We start from the raw sequence: 26,285 nt of genomic DNA, 5'->3' as shown, positions 1-26,285 counted from the left end.
CAAATCATCTCTTTATGAGAATTTTATCCTGAACGAAAGAGGTTGTTGGAAGAGCTCTTTGAGCTCCCCTTGCCTCCTAGGCCTAACATTTCATTAACCTGCCTGCCTTCTCCTGTGCTAATCGTTGTCAGTCACTCTCGTGAATATGCCTTCCCTGCACACCCTGATTAGTGGTTGTCCTAGCTAGAGTTTCTATTGCTGTGATTAAACACTCTGACTAAAGTAACCTGGGGAGGAAAGGGTTTATTTCATCTTTCACTCGGTGACAGCCCATCACCAAGAGAAGTCGGAGCAGAAGCTCAAGACAAGCAGGACCATGGAGGCAAGAACTGGAGGAGAAACTCTAGATGAACATGATGTCCTGGCTTCCTGATTCTGCTCTCTGTCCACCAGGGCCATCAGCCCAGAGGTCAATCATTAATCAAGACAGTGTTCCATCAGCTTGTCTGCAGGCAGTCTTCGTAGGCAGAGTTGAAGCTTCCTCCTGTTAGACAACTCTAACCTATCTCAAGTTGACAGAAAGCTAGGCAAGTACCTGGTCTTAGCTTCTGGAAGAGGAGCCTGGAGTTTCCCGGAGTTTCTCAGGCTCACTTGTCTGGCATGTCCCTTCTTTCTTAGTTCTAGTTACCTAGCATGGAATACTTGACATGGGACAGAACAATTTTTCTTGATTTCATATTTTGCTGGCGAGGTCATAGAAAGAACTCAATCAAAAAGGTTTGAGAACCCAGCATCAAGCTTATAAATATCCAGTCCCTGAAAAATGTGTGAACGTTACTATACCCAACTTACTGAATTGTGTTGGATCAAAATATGCTTAAATGTTAATCTGCAGTCGAGTTGTTGCAAGACAAAGCATTATTTGTTTTGCTGCTACTGTGATCAAAGTATTTATTATACAGATATTTATCGGGCAGCATTTAGCAAGTATGAATTTAGTATCTTTACTGCTTTATGACGTGAATGGGGATCTAAGTTCAATAAGTTAAACTTACAAAGCAAGCAGATATTAGATCTGCATATCAAACCCTCATGGTGTGAATCTAGAGTCTTTGCCAGTACTCATCTTTGTGTCACGTCTTTGGGGGCAATGATTTAATTAAAAAGAAATAGACCATATAATGATCATGTCCTCAGATACAGATGATCACTAAATTAGATAAACATTCTAAGCTTTGTTGGTAATAAAGAATATGCCCTTTTATTGATTTTTGAATATATTTTGGCCATCTTTTTCTCCTACTATGCTGTAAGTTGGGTAATTATGAATTTTTTTTTTGAAAAAAAATTTTCTGCCTCCTCCCCGCCTCCCATTTCCCTCCCCCTCCTCCCGCCCCTCTCCCCCTCCCCCCACTCCTCTTCTCCTCCCTCTCCAGTCCCAGGAGCAGTCAGAGTTCCCTGCCCTGTGGAAAGTCCAAGGTCCTCCCCCCTCCAACCAGATCTAGGAAGTTGAACATCCAAACTGTCTAGGCTCCCACAAAGCCAGAACCTGAAGTAGGATCAAAACCCCGTGCCATTGTCCTTGGCCTCTCGTCAGCTCTCATTGTCCGCCATGTTCAGAGAGTCCGGTTTTATCCCATGCTTTTTCAGTCACAGTTCAGCTGGCCTTGGTGAGGTCCCAATAGATCGGCCCCACTGTCTCAGTGGGTGGGTGCACCCCTCGTGGTCCTGACTTCGTTGTACATGTTCTCCCTCCTTCTGCTCCTCATTAGGACCTTGGGAGCTCAGTCTGGTGCTCCAGTGTGGGTCTCTGTCTCTATCTCCATCCTTCGCTAGATGAAGGTTCTATGGTGATATGCAAGATATTCATCAGTATAGCTATAGGATAGGTTCATTTCAGGTTCCCTATGCCCAAGGAACTAACTGGGGACATTGCCCTAGGCATCTGGTAGCCACCCCAAGTTCAAGTCTCTTGCCAACACTGAGTCTATAATTTGTGGTCCTAAGGAAGCTAAACAAGAGGGCAAACCCAAGGAAAAACATATCGTTATCCTCCTGGCTATGGGAAATAGACAAGATTGCCGGGCAAAAAATTGGAATCTTGGGGGTAGGGTGGGATGGTGGTAAGGGGAGATGGAGAGAGAAAAGTGTGAAGGAGAGGGTGAGGGGAACTTGGGGAAACGGGATGATTGGGGATATAGGAAGGTTGGATAGGGGAGCAGGGAAACTCATATCTTAGTTAAGGGAACCACCTAAGGGTTGGTAATTATGAATTTTAATAATTACAATAGGAAAAATAGTCCATTTGCTTTCATATTAAGTCATTGAAAAAATAGACTTGAAAAGACAATAACAGTGACATATATAAGTATGGTTTGCTTTTCTTACTTATTTCCTGAATTTCCAATGATGAAATTGTTTTCTATTCCTAAGTGTTCTGGAAGAAAGTTATTTTTCTAATATCACACAAGGGAAGTGCAATCTTGGTCATTGCATGACGGACCCTCTTTTCTCGTTTTGTATGAGCTTGTCTAAGGAGTTTCTGGAGATCTCTAAAGCTTGATACAAACACACACACACACACACACACACACACACACACTACCGTTTAGAGCATTTAAGCTTCCTTTCTTTCAGAAATTTTTGGTTTGTTCTTATTTCTACTTTTTAATAGTTACATGCACACCTGGGTTAAGTCCCTCTTAACATGATATGCCAACATGCTTTGTGAGATTCTGGGGACTTCTGAATGCCAGTGACTTTTGTAATCTGGGTGTAATATTGTATGTTGGTTGTGATTCTAGGAAACCAAATTTCTAAAGTGACTAATTTTTTTTTAATTTTTTAAAATTTTTTAAATTATAAAGTAATTACATTATTTTCTCCCCTTTTCTTCCCTCCCTTCCCACACATCTCTGCTATCTTTCTCTTAAATTCAAGGGCTCTTTTTCTTTTATCATATAAATCTCTCCCTCCTTCTCTCCTTCCCTCCCTCTCTTCTTCCCTTCCTGTTTTCAGCGGCAGCAGGAGCCCTCCAACACTCTGATATGCTCACTCTCATGATTCATCCTGCTCCCTCACCTTTCATTGAAATGAATGCTTGAAGCTTTATGCCATGCAAAACAAGATCAGTTCATTTCCATTGATACATATTGATTGGCCTGACTGGTGTACAGCCGGTGAAGCCAGCATCACTTCAGGCAAGGACCGTGTATGGCCACTGAAGCCTGTGGGCAGATTATCAGTGGAGGTTCCAGTACAGCCTCACATATATTAACCTATAAATACCTCAGATACTTTTACAGGAGTAGAAGCTGATAGAAACTGCCTGGATGATGTCAGTCATCAAAGTTAGCATTACAAGATGGGATTTCTAGGTGAGCCGACAAACTTCTTGGTGGGATGTAGTTAGAAAGGCATGCCTCACGCTTATCATTTCTCTCTAGCTCGTCTGATCTACATTGAAGAATCAACCTCGTTCAGGTTTTATAAGCTGACTTGGCCTGACCGACAAAGCAATAACAAAGCTAGCCTGTGAGATGTCAACATTTCATCAAGGATTTAGCTGCAGCATCCGATAGAGTTCACAGAAGTGGGGTGCAAGCGTGAAGAAATAGTGAACCGCGGGAATAGATAAATGAATAGAATTCCTTGTTCATTTTCCAAAACATTTTTGATTTCTAGTAAAAATGTTAAGTGTGAGGAATGAATAAATAAATATAACGTCTCTGCCTTCCTCAGTGCTGTCGCCTCCTTTCTTTTGCCCTTAGTTGGTTAGTAACATTTGGGCTAAAGGATGGTCCATCTACGTCAGTCTGCCGGGATAGTTTGCCTTTATTTTTCTCACATGCTGTATGTTAGTTTGGGACCTGTGTTTCATGTTCTCGTTTTTATGTTCTTGCCACAGTGATGTCATCTCCCTGTAACTCTGCTAGTAGTGCTGAAAATTAAGGTTTTGTTTCCAAATGATATGATGAGCCTCCCATGTAGTTTTAATTTGGGTTCAGTCATTTACATGTATATATGGGATGAATGGAAATACCTCTTATGGCAGATTAGGTCTTGTGAACAGTTCCATCATGGGAAGCACGGTGTTTGAATACCCCTCTTTAGCCGGACATTTTTCTTCCTAGTTCATTCTCGTGTTCTTATTCTAGCCATTGCTGCAGTGACGAGCTCTGCATGGGTGTGATGCGGTGGGACACGTGCTATCAATCCTTTGTCCTCACCTGCGCTGGGCCTTCTTCATAACCATTTCTGTTGTTTGATCCGTGCTTGGGGAAGTTTGAAGTCCTATAGCCATTGCCAACGAGTAAAGGACAAGAGACCTGAGAGGAAGCATCTCTCTTCATCCTTCTGCTTGGGAGATCTATGGACCGGTTTGCGGAACAAGTCCTAAGAGGACGGATGAACTGCCCAAACTGCTGATAAGCTCAGTCTAAGTCTCTTGAATGGCACTCTTCCTGTTCCCCTGCTCTTCCTGTCCCGTCAGCATTCACCCTTAGAATTGACTCCCCAAATAACGTGCATGCCGGCCTTGTGTCGAGGGCATTGTGTCTCAGGGAAGCCAGCCTTAGACAATGGGATCTTTCTAGTTATGACTGGAGAGTGTGGGAACTTACTACAATGGACACTTTATTTGAGTGCCCACAATATCTAGAACAAAGCTCCAGCAGAGCATCAGGAGACTCTTCCTAGCCGCTCTTCAGCCTCTGGTAAGTTATTTTCCCATCCGATTGACGGCAGGGGCACAGTAAGAGTTTGCCATGGAGATAGGTTTGTAAGACTGGAGGATTCGTCCAGCTTCTTTTAAGACTGTTCTGTGGGAGCACAAGTGTATGAATCCAAAGGTTCTGAGCATGGTTGAGAGTTTCAAGGAAGGGGTTTGTGGGAGAGCTTGGGCTGAATTCCAGTGATAGAGCCAAGATCCAAAGGAGACATCTGGGAGGGAGAAAGCGTTCTTTCCTTGTTCATAATGATGGCCACAATGAGACACCAAGCTGTTATATCAGGTCAGGCCAGGCAGTTTGGGGTTGTTCCTATAAAGGCCACTTGAGTGAGGCTGGGGCTCGTTAGTCAATTGCATCAACCTATTATGAGAAAACGAAGTGGGGATCAGTCCCAGCTTAGACAAGAGCATAGGCAGCTGGAACCAGTGGAGGGCTACAAGCTCGGGCTTCTTGCCTTCTCTAATTGCTTGTTTCACTGTATAGCTCAGGTTAATCCTGTGACTTGGGTCTCGGTGGTTAGAATCCTGTGACTCAGGCCATAAGTAGTTGGGTATTTTGTGTTAGAGTAACGTATAGAAGTTGAAGACCTGATTATATCCTGTCTCTTTGCTGCTACCCCAAGGGAACACTTAATGAGTGATGCTTGCCTCAAGAAGAAGAAGAATTAACAATAGCTATATTATGCCTATTAATTTATAGTTACTGGTTGCTATAATTAATGCTATTTATGAAAATCATCATAATTATAGTGCTTTACAAAGTATGTTCCCATCCACTTTCTTATCTGAGTCTTCAACATCTCTCTTGCTGAGGCAGGGCAGGCGATGGTCTCCTTGCTTTCCAGATGAAGAAACTATGGTTCTGGGAAGCATTTAACCAGGCTCCAATCCAGTGTCCTTGCCATTTTGCTGTGTTAGCTATGTGTATGTGTGGATGCCCCTATCAGATTTCTGCTCATCATAATTTCAAATCCATACACAGGAATACCAAATTCATTTGGTTCTCAGTAGCCATCCTGTGGGGTGGTATGTCCTGCCCTTTCACCTAGTCCCAACTCTGTCTATGCAGAATGTTCCCCGACACTTCGGAGGTCTTTGTCTTTACTTTTTTGAGATGTTGATACAGTTGTATTGTGGGTAAAGATAGGACTCTGTGATAGAGAAATCAATCAGTATTACTTCCCTGATAGAAACACATCTACCCTCATAGCTTTGCCATGGGCTAGTGAGATGCCTCCGTGGTTAAATGTTTGTGATGTGTACATCTGGTGACCTGGCTTCTATCCTCAGAGGACACATAAAAGTGGAAGGAGAGAATCAATACTACAGAGTTATCTTCTAACCTCCAATGCAGGCTATGACCTGTGGGTGCCTGCCTGTACATGCAACCCACATGAGAGTGCAAGTGTGCGTACACATGCACACACACATACACACACACACACACACATGCACACATAAGCACCCCTCATATCGATAATAAATAAAAGAATATAAAATTAAAAAGTTGAATAAGACGGAATCTCAGGATTAGATAAGAACACAACTACCTAATACACCACTCTTTTTCCAGTGTTGGCTGGTGTACAAGTTCTGAGAGTAATTTTTCAGTTTTATAAATCCAGTCTTGGAAACTGTGCTCTCCATCCCGCTGATCGTTTGAATCAGGGTGCTCACAGGTGCACATAGTCTGAACTATTTGATTTCAATTTTTGATCATATAGTAGAGTATTTCCTGTTTCTTGGTATATATGTCATGTTCAGTACCTGGAAGATGTTGATACAAGCAAGGCCCTGAACGAAAATCCTTGGAATACTGACGGTGTCATTATTCACCAATGCATTTAAAAAAAAAAAAGTAGATTGCCTACTGAAACATGTATACACTTCAGGCCCTGAGCAGGAGACTGTGGGGCACAGTGTGACCTAAACGAGTTGCATCTTTATTTTCATCAGTCTTGCATTGCTGTAGGCATGACAGGGCCGTATACAAATGGATATAAAAGAGAGCACATCATTGGTGGTCAAGATGACTAGCCAAGTGAACAAGGCAGATTGAGGGGATAAAGGAACAGAGTCGTCTCGGCGCATATCCCAAACGGCAAAACACCTACTTTAGATGACGTGCTAATGGGCACCCATTTTAAAAGAGGGCTCACACACAAGGAAGCAAGGGTAGGATCTATGGAACTGATGCTCAACTTTCAACATACGAGGAGCTGATTGTCCAGTTTTCCTGGTGTCAGCCCAGGACTGGGGAGGCTTAGCTTGTGCTGACTGTCTTTGCACAATGCCAGCCAGTACATCAGACTCCAGTCATGCTACCTCACCACACGTAAATAACTTCTAAGACTCAGGGAAAGTGGCGTGATGAGAAAAGCACTCAAAATAAATAAATAAATAAAGTAAGTAAGAAAACGAAGAAAGAAAATAAAAATAGGATTTAGTCAGGTTCTGCAGTGGCATGTTGGGAAAAGCACTCTAAATAAACAAACAAGTAAATAAACAAATAAATGGGGAAAGAAAGAAAGAAAGAAAGAAAGAAAGAAAGAAAGAAAGAAAGAAAGAAAGAAAGGGGGAACTAGTCGGGTTCTGTAGTGTTCCTGATGCCATTTGTTTTATAAGAAAGTATATTTGATTCAAAGTTATAAAGTTAATACACCACTCTTCTTCTAAATCTTCTTATGTGTCCTTGCTTTGAACTGGAGGCCGACTTTTGCTTGCTTTCCCCAGCTCTGTGCACAGCCGCTGAACGTGGCCTGTGACAGCACTGCTGCTCTCCTGTTCATTCTGAGGGCAGGTGACGCGGACCACTGGTGGCTAAGGCCCATTGCTCCCCAGCTCCCTCACACAGGCTCACTATGCCTGCCTCCTGTGCTGCTCTGTGGCCGCTGTCCTGCGTGACCTGCTTCCTGTGCTGGCCAGTGTCTTACGTGACCTGCTTCCTGTGCAGTTCTGTGGCCAGTGTCCTACGTGACCTGCTTCCTGTGCTGCTTTGTGGCTTCAGTCCTAAGTCACCTCTTTCTATTTCATGTTTTATGAGCTGTGCATGGGCTCCCTTACATACACTGCTATTACCTGCTGACCACTGACCAGATCAATAGTTTCAGGCTTCATGGTGCCTGGCGTTGATTTTTCTTATAGGACACTGTTTCCCCTCCCTATCCTTTGCTTCTGTACTAAACCATCAGCAATTATTTCTGAGTACAGAGGGCCTCTGAGATTCTGATCCTACAGTGTAGACATGGGGACATGAATTTCTTCTACTTAAATCTTCATCAGAGTGTCTAAATATATGACTTCAGAGAAAAACATTTCCAGTTTTTTTCTGTTTTCTTACCTATCAAAAAGTGATGATAATTTTCTTCTTGCCTACCTTGTTAAGATTTGATGCAAAACTAAAAAAAAAAAAAAATACGTGTAGGAAATAGTACAAAAGAGCAAATTATAGCATGAGAGATTTGAACTCATAATGCTATCCAGGGAGGTTTATTGAATTCTAATGTGTATGTTTTTATCAGGGAAATCCTGGAGGCAAGACCCTGGAGGAAAGGCGGTCCAGTCTGGATGCGGAGATTGATTCCTTGACCAGCATCCTGGCTGATCTGGAGTGCAGCTCTCCCTACAAACCTCGGCCCCCACAGGTAGGTGCTGTCCACAGCATCCCTCCTGCCATGGTCCTCACCCTATCAGGAGAATGAAGTGTGTCTTAGAACCTTCCATTCTTTCTCCAACTCCTTGAAGTTGGTGGCCCAAGATGTACCTTACCCCTGATCTGAGAAGACCTCGCTGTGTCACAACCTTCCTGTACCACATCCCAAGTGCATCCATGATAGGCATCCACCTCCATGCTGACAACGGTTCGTCTTTGTTAACTCTCAGCTCATGTTGGATCACCAGCAGTGACTTCTTAAATGTGCATTGGCGGCTTCTTCCTTTAAAAGGACACAGTGCAGCTTCTCTGGGTTAGAGGAAAGCACAGCTCATTTCATTGCTGTGCCCTTTTCCTGAACCTGTCTTTGTGGATATCCACCTACGCATTATTGCGGTCTCTACATATATGACTTGGCATGCGTGTCTGTATAAGGTTCTAGTGAGGGCATGTCTTGTTTTCCTTATGTTGCATGTTGAGGAAGCGTCTGTTTTTGTGGCTGTTAGTAGTAATGACAAACACTAAAAGACTTCTACCAGTGTGATTCCCACACACAAGAGAAAAACAGACTTTTTTTTTCTGTCCTCTAATTCCTATCCCCTGCTTTCCTCCCCTCTTTGAGACTAGGTCTTGGCTGACCTGGAACTCACTATATAAGCAAGGCTGGCTTTGAACTCATGGAACTGCCTCTCAAGTGCTGGGGTTAAAGTGATTTGCCACCAAACCTAGCCTTTTGGAAGTGTGTGCACACTGGTAGAGAAGTTGAACTATGTTGGTTTCTCCTAGGATTCACAGGAATTAAACAGATCAGTTATTGTGTTTTTAGTGTTAATGGTGCATTGTTAAAGTTTTGTTTCCTATTTTTGCTTAGAACTTGAAAATTTTTCTGCATTTTCATTCATCATCTACATTTTTGGAGCTGGTATTCCATCACTGAGCAGCATCCTCCACCTGGCTAAATATGAAAGGGGTGAAATCCATTGCAGGGCTCTGTGTCCTCAGAAGGATTCTAGATATCAAAGTTAGGTGGGTCCTTTTTGTCACTGTGTGGCTTGATCCGAAAATGCTTTTATTTTTCTAATTGACAGTACATGCATCGCTGCGTGTCCCACTCTTGTTGGTGAACAAAGGCCATTGTACTGTCAGTGATCCCTTAACAAATTCTAGAGCAGCCCAGCTTCCATGCTGTCAATCACTCGCTGCTTATCTTCATCTAAGATGGAAGTGTCCTTTTTAGACACGTTCCCTATCACCCGCCCTACTCATGTAATGGGACTGGCACTTATGTTGGGAACAAAAGGCCAAACAGACAGAAGATGAGCTCTTGTGTCTGAGTGGCTTTACCAGTGCCACCAGTGCACATGCTCTTCATGTCTTACTCATTGGCTGAGCTTTGGGTGGAGAGCAGGCATGGAGGCTTTTGTCGGGAACTGAGAGGCAAAGGAAAGTGTTGGGAGCAGAGTCAACATACTCGGTAGTTGTCTAGTAGCTCCTGGTACTCTGTGAGATAAACCGCAGCTGCTGTGGCAAGGGCACAGGAAGACGGCGATAGATTTTTAAGAAGGTGGCAGGACCTGAACAGTCTTACCCACAGGCTTGTGAATATAGCCAAACTGGGTGGAGTCATGTCACTGGAAACCCAGGGCGAGATGGGACTTTCAAGCCTATGAGGCCATGGAAGCCACTCCACCAATGGCTTGCCTTGACTTTGAGGCCCTGGATCAGTTTTGATGCTCAACTGACGTTTTAGCTCGTCAATTATAGAAGGAGAATGGAAAGTTCTTAAAGGGTCTCTAGCAGGGGAAAGCTAAAATTTATTCTGAACAGAAATGCTGGAAACAAGACCAACTCTGAAGATGCAGGGGGAGAGATGGAAGCTCCTCCTAGAAATGATGCCTACATTATCATCTGACCTTAACCAATTTATAATTCCAGCCAATCAAATAGATGCCACATGCCTAGTGTCTCAGGATAGCAAGTCCATGCCCTGCCACTAGACCAATCGCCTTCTGTAAAATGCTTCTATGCACTCATTTTAAGCAGGGTTTTTGTTTAGTCTTTGTTTTTCACTTCTAGAGACTTCTTATTTTCCCCTCCATTTTTCTTATACTGAAAGTTTTTCTCATAATTTTGTGGTTCCAATGTACTCTCCCCTAACTCCTCCTGAGATTCTTCCCACCATTCCTCTACCTCAATCCACATCCTTTTCTCTGTCTCCTTAGAAAGCAAGCAGGCACCTAAAGAATAATAATAAAATTAATATAAAACTAAAGCGAACAAACTGGAGTGGGGCAAAAGGATGATAAAGCATCAGAAACAAATATAGATACAACGACACATACATTCATACATATGGGAATTCCATAAAAACTCAACAGTGCAAATAACTAGTAAGTTGTGGCGGGGGGAGAAAGAAATGCCCCAGCAAAACATTTTGAGACAAAGAAGCTGTTGTATGGAAAAGACTCTGCTGAGAGGGTTCTCTTTGTCATGGTTTTTCTTCCTTAGGTCTGTGCCTACACATGCCTCCCATGAAAAGTAGTGCATTCCAATTGGTTCATTCAGCTGTGGTCTTCCTGTTGGAATGGTCTTACTATACATGCACACTCACAATCACTGACAACGTGCACAGCAGGTTACTGATTGTGAAGCCCATACCCAAGACTCCACACGTGAGCCGCCATATCTCGGAGGCAGGGGCTATGCACTTGTTTTGTGGACAGAGCAATCAAGACTTGCCCTGTAAATGACTTCAGTTTTTGACTACTATGTGAATACAGCTGGACCCAAACCATAGACTTTTGCTTGACTGTATGTTCTAAAACTGTATTAAGACTTTGGTTATTTATTTTTAATTGTCTTACTATTGGAAGAAATCACGAAGTCGGTCATGTAAGTGACATTGTTCCTTAGGAATCGCTTTCCCATAAAAAAGCAAAACATTCATGAGGTTCAAATAATAATTAGGATGACCTCTAAGTTAAATAATTTCATAATGAGGCTGAAGTCTACTTTCAGTGTGTCTGTTCCATACTCAAATCAAAGGTTGGTCTAGTCTGTTCTTTTCAATTATTCTAATTTAAGAAAGCAAGAGTTAATTAGGAGCTCCAGCTCCTCCTGAATTATCTTCGCTCCCGTGGAACTGAGGTAGATGCGTTAGTATTTATTGCTAATGTAATTATATGTTGTGAGAACAATAATCACACACTTAAATATTAAAATACGTGCCAAGAGCAGATGATGTCTGCTGTAGACCGTGTTGTGTTGTGGCTACACGACACCTGAAATGTCCTCGAAGAATAGACTTTCATGCCTAACTTTGATGTTTTCTGTTTTTGAGGCAAACCAGATTTCAAATTCACAACTGGTGCGTGACCTGAGCACCTCAAGTAGGTTCCTAGGTCTGTGGTCCCGCACTCCTCAAGCGTTCATTGTGTCTTACCAGTTTGTTTCTTAATTACCTTCGTATGGCCACTTTGACTCATGATCTGCAAAAAAATGGTACGTAATGTTTAACGTTTGTGCAGGAAGAGGTCCCAGAGAGCAAAGTCCCATAAGAACTCCGAAAGTGCCTCTGCCCTTGGTAGACTTTGCCAAAGCATTTTACCCTTTTTAAAGAAGGATCTCGCATCTCATGTTGCCCGGTGTTAGTTCAGCTTCCTTTTTTTTTTTTAAATCCTTGTGTCTCTTTGGACAATGCAGCTGAACTCCATATATTTGAAACTATAAAGGTCTTTTATAGCCAAGAGACAGAAAAGTTGTCTGGAGCAACACAAAAAGGACCTCACTGTGCTCTTTCTATTGCCATGTGCCCCCCCACCCATGTACTGAAACTATATCAAAAAATCACACAGATATTAGCATTGTGCATTTCAGAGTCAGGGGGACCCCACCACATAGACAGCCATGTGTGCTCTTGACTGCATCTGTCCTGGGAAGTTCACTGAATTTCAGAAGTTCCAACAGTGATGACAGTGAATGTCTTGTCTAGTGCATAGGTTATTGCAAACAGCAAAATAAAGTGTGTGGCCTGTTAAGGAGATTGACAGATTTCAAAAATTCAGATGCGCCTAAACCTAGTAGCAGGCTTACTGCTTAAGGCTTTCACAGTAAAGAGGAATATTTATTAAGGAGATCGATAGTGTTTCTAGTGCCTTTACTGAAGTTTATATCAAGTACACACACACATACACACACAAAGATATATTTATGTATGTGTGTATGACTATCATATAGATAACATGTCTCTATAATGTTTGATATAGCATAATCTATAAAATATTTTAGGTAAGTTTATATGGTATAGATCATATATAAGTATCATATAAAGTATAAAAATCAATATGAAAATACGTTTGTTAAAGTTTACATAATTAATGTATATACACAATATATTGCACATAAATTATATATATAAACCACCCTTTGCAAAATTTACATGATGGGTATACAAGCACACACATACACAAACATACAAACATATCCATGACACTACATGAAATTATATAATTAAATATCTTAGTGTTTAGAATCAAAGCTTACAAGCATTTCATGTTAATAGAGAATAATCTCAGAAGAATACACATGAGAATTGAAAGGGATTCTAGGTGAACTGCAGCCCAAGATGATCTAAAAATATCAGGACTTATTTGGCTCTTAGGTCATGTAGTCAGACTCATAATTTATAGGTAAAGGGTTTTTGTCCACACAAGGAAGGACCATGGCTCTTAAAGGCTTACTTAGTAGCAGGCAGAGGAACTGTTTTCATTTTTTCTGGTCCATAAAAGAGCGGTTCTCTGTGATGACAGCAGCCAGCCAGCAGAATTTCCATTAATATCTTCATTTTATTTCCAAAATTCTGTTTTATATGTCACTTGCCTTTTAATATCTTGCCGATTTATCAAAGGATTAGATGTACCAAGAGGATATCACAAAGGTAAACAGAACATGTCAGATGGTATGCTACGCTTCCATTACCCAGTCCCATCTATTGAATGTCTTCGCCACCAGAGTTGCAGCCTAGTTGGAGTCACCTCGGGTTCATGCTGACGTGTGGACCCAGAAGGATTTCATTTAGCCTAGTGTAATACTGCAGATTTATTATAGAGTTAGTTGTGATTGAGAGAGAGTAAAAGAGAGAGAGGCAGGGGGTAGAGAGAGCCAGCGCCCCATGATGCCTACTGACAGTTTTCCTAATACCCTCATAAACTGAGTGGTAAAGGTGACAGGACAGAGGAACAGCGTCTGTTTAGTACCATCTTCCCTTTGACTCTGATCCTGATGCAGGCCCCCTAACCCAGAGTACCCGTCGTTGATAGCACTGCTGTTTCTCTTTAGGAGGTGACTTTTGAAGAGCTCTTGGATGAGGGGAGAGTCACTGAAAAGGCAGAGCTGTCACTTAAAGACTGAAATTTTTGGCTCTGTCTTCCATCTTCAGAGGCAAGGAGAAGAACTGAGATTGAACAGACCACCTTTAATGAAAGCTCTAAAAATCCCAGTAGATTGAGCTCAGAGAACTTGCTAGTGCGGGAAGGTGTCCATGTGCCTGCAGAATGGCTGTCCTTAGTTACACAGGGACAGAAGCCTCTGCAGTTAGGTCCTCAGAACTTCTCTTTCACATCTTTTCATCTGTGACTTTACCTTGGCCTCTGCAATTCACTGCCCAATGTAAAGAGAAGACTCCCCAAGTTCCTTGAGCCACTCTGGCAAATCATCAAACCCATTTCGCTAGGATCACCAGATTGAAGCCAAGTCATGCAGAAATACAAATAACCCGACAATCAGTACTTACAGCTGGCATGGGACTGTGCTCAGCCTGTGGGATTAGAGGCTCTGCAGTGGTTAGAGGTGTGTGGTGTTGGAATTGAACTGTTGGATATTCACTGGTGTCTGAGAGTAGACCTATGAGGGAGAAAATGGTTATCAAAGTGAAGATTTATGTGGAGCATACATTCAGAGAACACAAGTGTGTTTTCCTTGTCATCTAACAAGAAACAGTTGGAGAGCTTTTAGAGGCCAAGGTTATAATGGGTCTACCATTGGCTGCTTTGTCTCCGAGTCTGCAAGGCAAAAAGTGTACTGCTTCTTCACAGCCATGGGATACACCCCAGAAAGATCTCCCTTGACAGGAACTGGCCTCCAGCACTGGTTTGGGTAGGACTGCTTTTACTGCTGTCCTGGAGGTTATTAGTACATGTCTGGAGTTTGGGCTGATTCCTTCTGAAGATCCCTTGTACTGAAAAATATCACCTCATCCTTTCAAGGACAGAAAAGTATTGAAATTTCTTAGTCTCTTTGGCGGTTGAGTACATACATGCTTCGTGTCGGTATGGATACAGCCTGAACTGCAGCCTCAGCCCTCCCACGCTGACTTCATTTTATAGAACGGTCACCTGTGAGGCAACCCGAGAAGTCCATTCATGGAAGCCCATGTTCCAGTGAAGGTTGTTTATTGAGACTTCAGGTAGCTTGAGGTATTATGTACAGTCATCAAGGTGGAGTCTTGTGGTGCCATGAATTGTCTCTTCTCTTGTGCTCCCATGTTCTAGCTTGCAAAAGGTGGGAGCAGCTGCAAGAGAGATTTATTAGTAATTAAAAATGTAATGTGTTGTATTATTCAGCGCTATCTAAACATGCTGTTTACTGGAAGATCAAAGCCCCAGCATGCTCATACTGTGTGAGGAATCATGTCTTCCTTACAGACTAAGGATTTTACCTCCTTGTGGTGGCCACCTTCTTGAGAATCGTGATATGAGCATAGTGTTCTCTGTTGAAGCAAGGACTGGGATAGTGTCCTCACCATATTCCTCTTCCTGTGTTGTTTTCGGTGAAACATCCCAGGAGCAGACCCTGATCTCCTGAGAGTCAGTTTCTCTGCATACTGACATGGTCTGCTTACTATAGCTCTCTCTCTCTCTCTGAGAATGTGGTTAAAGATGAAACGCTTTAGAAATGTCATGTGGAATATTGTAGCTGGAACACAATAAAATGTGAAAAATAGCCCTTTAGGAAGCAAACCGATAGGCATTTTGCAGTGCCCGTGTTTAGAGGATCTGGGTTATTTTGAACTAGTCTGTACCTGCCAGAAGACCTAAAGTTAAATAACAATGAAGTGGGGGCGGACAAGCGGTTAGCTGACTCAGAGTTGCATGCTATGGGTTTGATGATGGGCAATTAATTTTTAGATTGCATATAATTGCACCTCTATAACATTTATACCCCTTCTTTCCTTTTAAAAAGATGATGCTTATGTTTCTGTCATACGTGATCCACAAAATCAAGCTTAGCTGCTAGATTTTGTTGAGAATGTTACGAAATGCTATATTCAGAATGAAAATTTAGTCCCCCAAATCTCCCTTGCCTTGTACCCTGCAAACATGAGGGCCAGTTTAAAGTCTCCAGTGCATGCATCTCCTCTGACAGTGAGCAAATAGCTGTGCAGTGTGCTACGGAGCACCCACTCTGCTGAAGCCTAGGAAGTGCTGGTCCATCTGGGGCAGCTCAGCTGTGGTCCAAGAGGTAGGTAGCCTTTTGCTGAGATTTCCTTGATCGACCTTGGTGATTTCTCGGCACAGAACAAGTGTTCCATTACACTGAATCTCTCAACCCAGTCACTGGTTTACAGGAAACAGACAGAGCTACCTCTTTCTTGAGTGTTTCTATTTTATAACAGCATCTTAGTGTACATAATCAGCCCTATGTCCATGCAGAAGCCCACATCACATTTGCAAAATTAAAGCATGCTCTTGTTAGAACTGTTCTCTGTGTAATTTCACCCTCTCCCACTGTTTAAATGTCTTGCTCAGACACACCATGCTTCTTTTAGGCCCCCCCTTTTCCTTTTTAAATCAGCAAATAAGTAATTTAAAGCAAATCCAATTGTGCCTTTTTTTCCATGTAAGATTTTTAGACATAGCCACAGAAAATAAGTTACATTTTGTGTGTATGTACTTTAAGAGTAAAAGCTGTGTCTCCACATTGATTGGTCCATTTGGATACCCTTTATTTGGTTTATAGCCAAAGTAAAGTATAATGATGGTGATGGCGTCTATAGACTAACAATTGGAGCGTTTAATCACCAACCTTACATATAACATTATTAGACGTCGTGAGTGACTGGCTGGCTCTTCACCCAAAATTCCACGTGAGGGCTTTAACTACTAAAGTTATTTCACATCATAGGAAATTTCCAGAGAAAATCAAACATTTTCTTTTAGTTGATATGTTTATTTCTTATATGAAATTTGGGTTATCTATGTTTTGTTGCTTGAACATACCTATTTCCTCACAGAACTAATGAATTGATTTTGCATTGGATTATAAGGTCAAATTGGACACACGGTACTGTTGCCTCCATATTCGTTGTCCTTTTGACTCTCATGTGTGAATGGAGGTGAGGCTATTTGTGTATTTAGAACTTATCTTTCTGGTCTGACATCGGGGCCCCCACTCAAGTGCTTGTGTAAACCATGCTGTCATATTCAGGTTTAGTAGCACAGAAGAAAAGTCAAACTGTGCGTTATTATATTGAACCACAAATTATTCAAATGAGAAGTAAAATCTCTAGACATTTTGCCTCACGAAATATGCATTACTATGTCAGTATAAATTATAAAATCCCTTAACTTTGAGAAATTATCAAAAATGATTGTGATAAATTCCAGAAGACCCCAAGGCAAGATCAAGATTATCACCTGGCTCGACACAAAAGAAGCACTCATATTTATGTTTGTTCAATAAACAATTGGAAGCTGTCATCAAATCCAGGCATCTGCCCTTTAGAAATGTTCTAGAAACCTTGTCTCAGGCTGCCGTGGGGTTAGTGCAGCAGTCACACATCTGTTTTTGACTTTTCTATAATGAATGTATAATTGTGCTATAAAAATGTATTCTAGGTAAACAGTGGTTTCGCAAGGGCAACTGAATGGCAACCACTGATTGACGTGAACTTCTCAGTTTTTCTTAACAATAACTTGTGTCATTTGAAGGCAGTGGATGTTTTGAGAACATGTTCTTACTGTGAACTATAATTCAATATTATACCCATTCTCTTATTATTGGAATGACAAAAAATACAAACAAAACCTTGTGTGTGTGTGTCTGTGCTGACCCTGCCCCCCTCTACATGAGACCATCTCATGCTAATTTCAGAGCAACTACCAATGTGATAAATTTCTTGGACTCATTGACAGGAAACCAAAGCTTACCTGGCTAGTGACCTGGTGAGTTTTTCTTTTCCAGAACCATGTAAACGACCTACGAATTCTGTCTCTGCTGCAGTCCACAGTTGTAGGAACAGCACTTTTGGTCTCCTTCTTAGTTGGATTTTATTTCTGGTACTCCAGCCTAGTATTGGCAAAATGGTGTGTGTGTGTGTGTGTTATGTTTGTGCCATTTCAACGTACATTACTTGCCTACCATTTTGTCAGGCTTTTATTAGTTCTTTGAGCATTTCATGTGTGTTGATCATATTCACACCCCTCCTTAACTCTTCCAGATTTCTCCTTCCCACCTAACTTTTTGTCTTTCTCCCTCCCTGAGGACGAATTTGTACTGTCTAAAGTCTCTTGTCTGCTGAAACATGGTGGACTTATGAGAGGCTACACTCTTGGAGAAAACTAACCCTTATTCTCCAACACCTAATTATTACCAAGAGTTGGTCAGCTAGGGGTAAAGCATCATGTCCAGCTTCTCTCTCCCTGATGGGGTTTGGTCTGGCTTCAGCTTGCACAGGTCATGTGCATGCTGCACACCCATTTCCAGTTCATATGTTCATCCTCCCGGCTGGGCCCAGAAGGTATTTTTCCCATGGTCATCAACTGCCTCAGGTTCTTATGTCCTTTCTACCCCTTTAAACCTTTGGAGGAGGAGGTATGATCAATGTGTTCTTGGAGGACATTCTCCAGTCTCTTAGTCTCTGTACCTTCACCAGTTGTAGGTCTCTGTTTTGGTTGCCATCTACTAAAAACAGAAGCTCCTCTGACAAGAGAAAAGTGATGCATGAATCTAGAGTTATAATGATAAGTCATTAGGAGTTGGTTAGATATTCTGAATACAGTTGTAGGTTCTCTCCTAGAAACCATGATCTTTATAGCCATGGTGTGTCTTAGCCCCATAGGGATGCCACTCTGAGTTTAATCTTGTGGAGTGGCTTTTCAGTCAGAAAGTGAATGGTATGGTAACTCCCATGCCGCTTGTGCCACTATTATGCTCCTTAAGTGGAAATAACTTTATTTACGTATATAAGCTCATGAATATTTTTAAAGGTACAACCTGTAGGCTTTATGTTAAGAAGAAAAGAATTGAATCCTAACTAGATTTTTGCATATATGTCCAATAATCAGTAAGTTCGAAATGGCATCCTGCAAGTGCAAACAAAATGTACAAATTTCAGTGGATTAAAGGATGAACCAGTTCGATTATTTCAAGAATTCAATATTTTATTATCCTTTGATTTCTCATAGTCACACAGTGAGCCATTTATATGGTGTCTGGCACTGGTTTTAATTCTGTTTTGATGTGTACTGCACATGGGAAAGTAGTGAAGTTGTTACTTGTTAGTTGCTGTTAGGGATGCTAGGCTCCTTCTCAGTATGTTCCTCCTCTGTGCCTTTCCATCTCTTCAGCATGCCCAGAGTCACAGTTTACTCCCCCAAATGGACCGTTTATGTAATCCTTTCTGGCAGCCAAAACCAGGAAATAGATTTATAGTTATTGCTTCCAACAGCATCCCAGATGACTTAGTATTTCCTGGGATTCCAGTTGTAGAGCCCATCAGCTGGGCTATACAAAGCAGAAATCTAAGTTTTGGCTTTGGGTGTGAGGAAGTGAATTTCCCCATGATGTGTGGATCTGATCTCACAGGAAGAATTATAGTGTTCTGTTTGCAACAGTGCCAGAACAAGTTCCTTGGAGTCAAAAGGAAGCATGTGGTCAGAGGAAGGTGAATTTTTCATGGCCCTCAGCTTTCTACCATTTTTGATCTGATAAAGTGAGCAAAGGGGGTTGAATGGATTTTCTAAAGGACAGTGACATCAACCTTGAGAAAAAACCTTCAAAGAGGATGTGAGCTTTAAGACAGTGGCCGTTTTTCACCTACTTACTTAAGGATTGCACGATTCAATCTTGAACTCTTTTTCTTTGATTATGAAATAAGCATAAACCTGTTCAATTTCTCAAACAAAATAGGTCCTAATTACATGGAAAGATATCCAACTTTCATTGTTTCGGGATAAACATTTTAGATGGGGAAGGTAATATACCTTGTAATTGGATTAATAGTTTCGAAGAAAACCTTTCAGAATCCCAGATGGGTTCTTTTTAGGATTTGATGAGCTGACCCTGAAACTGAGTTGCATTTTCAAGCAACTTGGAAGTGCAAGATGGTTCAGAAAAAGGCAGAGGATATTAGAATACTAAAACCATTTCAGATTTTATTACAAATCTCAAAGAGCCTGGCAATGTGGTACTGACCTAAGGTAAGTGTAGATATTAGTACAGCAGATTTGAGTGTCCAAAAGTAATCCATCTTTATCGTTAATTGATTTTTTAACATGGTCTTAAGATATTGAAGAATATAAAGATTAGTTTTCCAACAAATCATACTGGTATGACTAGATTATCCATTTGTAAAAGATTAATGAACAGCTTCTTACATAAGGCACATAGCTCACAAATAGAGATGATACAGATAAACCAAACTTAATGGAAATTAAGCATTTCCTGTACGTCAGATGACTCCATCTCATAATGGAACAAGGCATAACAGGCTACTTGTAGATCACATGCCTGAGAAAAAAATTCATATTTAATATGTATTAAAATGAATCTACCTCCGTAGATGACAGCTTAATTCAAAGTTGGGCAAAATATTTGAATGAACTTTTCTCACGAATTAATGTCTAACAAGGACAGGCTGTGATAGCGTTTGTCATCAGAAAAATGCAAATCAATGTGACTGTGAGATACCACTATGTGCCTACTAAAATATCAGTCATCGTCATTGTCATCATGGGCTGATGGCAGGGGACAGGAATTGAAATCGTTAGATAATGCTGGTGTATTGTGAAAAATGTGTAGGTTTGCAATAAGTCTGACTGCTTTCAAAGCATTAAGCATTAAACATAGTTGCCACATAATCATACAGTTCGACTTGTGTGCATGATATCAAAGTGAACTCAAACACACGGCCACACAGAAACTGCCTCCATTGAGTATGCATAGCACCGTGATTCACAGTAGCTAAACTGATTGTGTGCCTGCATTTGGGCTGAAGGGCAAGTAGGGTAACTGCCAGTATCCAGCTGATGTATTTTGGGAAGACTGAAATTATTCTAGAAATATTAGGATACATTGCATAATTGTTAAAATGTAATTAGTCCTTTAAATTATAGGTTACTATATTTTCCTATATCACTGTGTTTTACCCATGTGTATGTAAATGCACTGTGTCTGTGCATGGTGCTTCGGGAGGTCAGGAAGAATGTGTCAGATACTCTCAAACTAGAGTTACAGATGGTTCTGAGCCACCATCTGAGTGCTGCTACCTGAATGCAAGAGTCGCAAAAGCTTTTAATTGCTAACTGATCTCAGTAGGCCTAATTTTTTTACTTTTAAAGGGTAAATTTTTTATGATATATGCATTACTGTACCTAAAAACTTAAAAATACATGATTAGGAAGTTGTTTTGAACAATGTTTCCAGAATACACACATGACATTGGAAAATGAAGCTACCCTCATGAAGCTTGTAGTCTAATACCTATAGAGAAGTATAGGCAGAATGTAAAAGCATATAGGATGCTATGAACCCAGTGATGAAGAAAGATGCCCAGAAGATCATGAGAACTCCTGATCCCTCCTATCATCCCTTATTGGACAAAATCAGCTATACAAAAAATTCTGACTATGCCCCACTTCCAGAAACATGATCAAGACCAATGGCTTTACAAGCCAAGCAAGGGCCATCAACAATCTAAAAATGCTGTGTATTTTAAAGAACTGGCACTTGGAGTTTAGTGACGCTCACTTTAGAGCATGGCGGGATGATCTTCTGTGGTGACATTTGAAATGAATTATTTAAGCTCTTTATAATACATAAGCTCTTGGGGGTCTGAGCTAGTAATTCAGAGTTGACATGAGGACTATGTGGAATAGTAGGCAGTCGTTAGTGTATGCCTTCAGTCTTATATAATGTGTGCCATGTGGAATAGTAGGCAGTCGTTAGTGTATGCCTTCAGTCTTACATAATGTGTGCCATGTGGAATAGTAGGCAGTCGTTAGTGTATGCCTTCAGTCTTACATAATGTGTGTCGTTATTCCTATGGCTCTCACCATTGCCAGCATTAGCGAGAGAATCTGCTGTCAGTGCAAGGGCAGAAATCCAGACAGCAGATGGAAGGACTGATGTGAATGATCTGAAATTTCAGGGTTTTCTCATGTCTAGCTCTACATCTTTAGGAACTCTCATTCTTAGAATTTTTTGTTCCCTGCTATAAAGCTTGGAAGGATAGATATCTCTGATTCTGTTCCAGGCCTCTAGTTGGCTATTCTTGGCCAAAGGCAAAATACTCTCCTAACTTAATCATGGCCTTGTAACTTGCCGTGATGTTGCTGTAGGTGCTTCACTTATTCGAATTATTGCAGACAGAAACCTCCAGTGACCTCAGAAGACAGCCCTAATGCGTAGCAGTCATTATAAACACATAAAAAGGGTCCAGATGCAGCACGAAGGGTCTCGCAGAAGGAGACAGGTTTTCATTCAACCTTGCTCATGCTGCAACCCTTTAATACAGTTCCCCATGCTGTGCTGACCCCAACCATAAAATCATTTACATTGCGATTTCATAACTGTAATTTTGCTACTGTTATGAATTGTAATATAAGTATCTGATATATGACCCCCGTGAATGGGTTGTTCAACCCCCAAAGGGGTGGCTACCCACAGGTTGAGAACTGCTGATTTAAGATGTTTTCAGGATGGGATAAAAGAATCTAGTGGCTGATTTCTAACCCTCACTCAAATTCAGTATTGTTCATTGCCCAATGTATTATGAAATGCTATAGGCAGCCTTTCATAATCATGATGGCTTTGAGTGGGTATTTCTTTTGCTACATATTACACACCAATATGAACATTATTTTTGAGCATTTGTTATTTTATTAAAGTGATACTGTTTAAGATTAGTTATTGTAGTTGATGGGATTGATTTTAAACAATCAGAGGTAGATATTTGAAGGCGGCAGTAAGAGCCAATCATGCTCTTGACAGTCATTTGACCCCAAATTCATTATGTTTAGGATGAGGTGTGTGTACACATGCATGTGTATGTTTGCATGTGTGTTTCCCTTGCTAACTTCGAACTCCCTTTGTAGATCAGGCTTGCTCAGAACTCCCTGAGATCTACTTGTCTCTTCATCTTCACTGATGGGGATAAAAAGACATGATGAATTGAATCCAAGCTTATGCAATTATTGAAATGTATCATATAATTAAAATAATGGATTGTAGAACTGACATGCTTTATCATCTAACCTTACCTCTATCACTTTTTAGATGCTACCTGAATAAATTACTTAAAGCTCTTGTGCCTCAGCTTTCTCCTCTCTGTGAAGAGATAATCCTTTCTCCTAGGATAGCAATGAGGACAATATTAGTCAAAATAGTAGTTTATAACGAGTCTCAATGTGCAAAGCACTTAAAACAGTGTTTGGCATATAGTTAGCACTATATACATTAGCAAATCTTATTGGAAGCTCAATGCCTATTTTTAAATTGTTATTGCTTTTCTGTAAAGATATTGATATATAAATTTAGTCTGTGGCATTTTATCCAAGTCTGAAATGGTTCATCTCACTCATTTGAGCTGGGCATCCTTCTTACATTTTTCAAGGACAATCCAGCTGTCTGTAGAGTTTGCCCAAACCCTTTGGCTGTGTCCTTGGTTTCTAAAGCATGGTCTCAAAAGCCAGAGCTTGTACCGTATTCTGACAAATGTATGAGTCACTCCTGTTTTTGTGGATTACAAGGTAATTTTTCTGTTGAGTGAACAAAGTTCTCTTAAAAACTAAAATCATGAGTCATAGATTATGAACTTGCTGTAAGTTAGTAAGTCTATCATTGGCCTGTTGTCGGGAAGTCTCAACTGTCCAGAGACTAAGCCCTGTAACGTAAAATGCTTAAAATCACCTATGGATATTTATGGAAGGCAGCTGAGTAATTAAGGTTGGGTGAAACCAGAGAAAATGGGAAATAATGGCTTATATTTGGAAACTAATAAAATTGAGAAAGTTCTTGTTTGCAAATGCTTAACTCTTTTGTATTCTGCTCAATGATATCTTCAAGCAATTACCATTTTGGTACTGGATTTTTTTTTTTAAACTAGAGTCTGATTCACAAATAGGAAAACCCACAGTTATTTGAGTGTTTGTTTCAATCAGTTGCTAAACTTATTTTTCTTTTAATGACTCATTTCTTCAGCAATCTCGCAGATGGTAATCTCATGTTATTCAGGGGATTCGGACTAAACTTAAAGGAACACAGTGAACAATTAGCCCTTCTAATGCTGTACTGGACTTCTAACACATGAAGTCAATGTGTAATTATGGGTCAAATGACGCTGGGCTCATAAACAAGGTGATGGATTCACTGAGGATGATGCTCCGCTGTCTTTCTGAAGCCTTTATCTGATGACATCTAAGCAAATGGGTTATGAGCACTGGAAATGCCTGGCTGAGGTGAAGCTTAGGCAGTGAGAGCAAATGTCATGAGTCAGGTCTGAGAGGATGGTAGGTAGTTTCTGCAGATTCATTGCCTCCTCTGCCTTCCTGTCTGTCTATGAGGAGATCATTTTTGCATGAGCGTGGCTTTTATTGCCCATTCAAGCATAAGCATTTGGTACTAGCTAGAGGGAGCTGGAGGCAGAGATAGTCAGTATGAGCCCTTTCTACTAACCACGAACAGCTTCTCTTTGTATGAGAAACTAGGGTATGAGCACTTAAGAATGATAAATGTACAGCCTCGAAACCTAGGATGTCAACTTGGAGGTCTTTGCAAATGAGATGGCGGAATTTATGCTCATTGATTGAATAACCAGTAGTGCAAAGAATTATTGCAGTGTGTTCATAAGACTTCCCCTTCACAGGTTTCAGTGACCCCATCTTTCAAAGAAAGTATTTACTCGTACTTTCTACAGCTGTTTCTTCCTCCATTGTCTTCTACTGGATTATTCTATGTCATCCTGCCACTCAGGATCTGTACTGAGCATGTGTGTAGTAGGGCTGGACTGATTTCTACGTAAGAGCCGTTTCGACATGTCATGGGCCAGTCACCCAGAGTGGGATAAATTCAGGCATGGGCAATATGTGTGCATATTGGCATTGGAAAATCATGTCCATTGCCGATTTAAATGCCAGCTGATAGACCTTGGACAGTATGTATGGAATTCTAAGAGGATCGGTAGATGATCTTGATCCAAGAGAAGTATCTGGTCAGTAGGGTGGGATTGGTATGTAGGTGAAGCTTAGTTACATGGCCCTGGGCTTTTGGTCCTGGGTTCTGTAAGAAAGCAAGAAGAGCAAGCCAATAAGCCACACCCTCCATGGCCTCTGTCTACATCAACTTCTGCCTCCAGGTTCCTGTCCTGCTTGCGATCTTATGCTTACTTCCCTTAGCAGTAGACTGTAATATGAAACCCTAAGCTGAAATAAACTCCCCCCCCAAAAAAAGAATATAATTTCTTTACTTTTAATTTTTATTTATCTTTGGGGATTACTAGTTTAGTCTAGGTATCAAAGAGCTAAAATGAATTTCTAAGTAGAGCTAAAGTAGATGTAGAAGTAGGCAGAGTTTTAGTTCTTACCTTTTCCAGCTTCTAGAGGCTGCCTACATTCCTTGGCTCATGGCCTCTTCCTCAGTCTGGAAAGCATGCATTAAATCAATTCTTTGTGTAAGCTTCTTTTGCTATGACTGCTTCTGACCATAACTGGGAGCGTTTCTGCTTTGGGAGCCTATCATGATTAGATGAGGTCCAACTGAGTAATTTAGGTCTTTCTCCCCATCTTGGATTTTTATGGTTAATCACATCCTCACTGTTCATTCTGTCAAATAAAGTAATGTGTCCACAAGATCTAGGAATTAGAATTTAGCTATCATGAGGGTATTTATTCTACCCATGACAGGCCTGGCTATGTTTCTTTATAGTAGTTGGAGGGATCAGACAGAAAGTCTGATTTGGACTTTGGTAAAAACATTCTGAGGTTATGTTGATTGTAATGGGGAATTGATGCATTTAGTACAGGGATGCTCTATCTGTCAGGCAATATCTCATTGAGGCCAACAGCAGGTCCCCAGGAGGCAACAGTGATTTGTCTCAGTTCCTGTGGGAAAATGAAATGCATTTTTTTCCAACCTGGTCTTGGATCACAGTTCAGTATCATGCGTGTTAGAAATGTTTGCATCATTTTTCTCTTCTTTCTCCTTGGTTGACCTTTGTTGGCCCCGAGGGAATGCTATTCACGGTACAAAGCTTTTCTCCGAATTTTCCTTGCTTTTTGCACTCCATGTTTTATTACTGTAACAAAATACCAGAGGCTTAAAAAACAGCCCTGGAGGTTGACATCCAAAAAACATGGCTCTGTTAACAAGCACAGTCAAAATTTTCGGCCCCTGCCTCATGATAAATGACACCATAGAGGAAGTACTTTGATGGGACAGATCTCCTCCGAGTACATCCGAACCCAGGGTTTGCTCCCATGGGCATTCACTCACTGAGCTAATGTCTTCACTAAGATTCACCTTCTGAAGGTCCCCCCATCTCAATAGTACCATGTTGATCAAACTTGCAGTTTACGGACTGTGGCAGGTCATGCTAAGCTGTATGCAAACCAGATTACTGATGCTGTGAAAAATTGCCTATGCTTTTGGAAGCAGCCTGTAGCTGGGACGAGGACAAAGCGATTATGTACC

The 26,285-nt window shown here is 41.1% G+C and overlaps 1 protein-coding gene across 2 annotated transcripts in view; it reads left to right on the top strand.

Moving 5' to 3' along the window:
• Positions 1–26,285, top strand: part of Lpp (LIM domain containing preferred translocation partner in lipoma) — a 623,722-nt gene that overhangs the window by 306,938 nt on the left and 290,499 nt on the right. For both annotated transcript variants that reach the window (XM_057763582.1, XM_057763583.1), the window contains exon 6: positions 8,191–8,313. In XM_057763582.1, the coding sequence (XP_057619565.1) occupies positions 8,191–8,313 (123 nt within the window). The remainder of the gene's footprint in view (positions 1–8,190; positions 8,314–26,285) is intronic.

The sequence above is a fragment of the Chionomys nivalis genome, chromosome 3 (genome assembly GCF_950005125.1).
Source record: "Chionomys nivalis chromosome 3, mChiNiv1.1, whole genome shotgun sequence".
In the NCBI taxonomy this organism is placed as follows: Eukaryota; Metazoa; Chordata; class Mammalia; order Rodentia; family Cricetidae; genus Chionomys; species Chionomys nivalis.
This window is presented reverse-complemented; position numbering and strand designations above follow the sequence as displayed.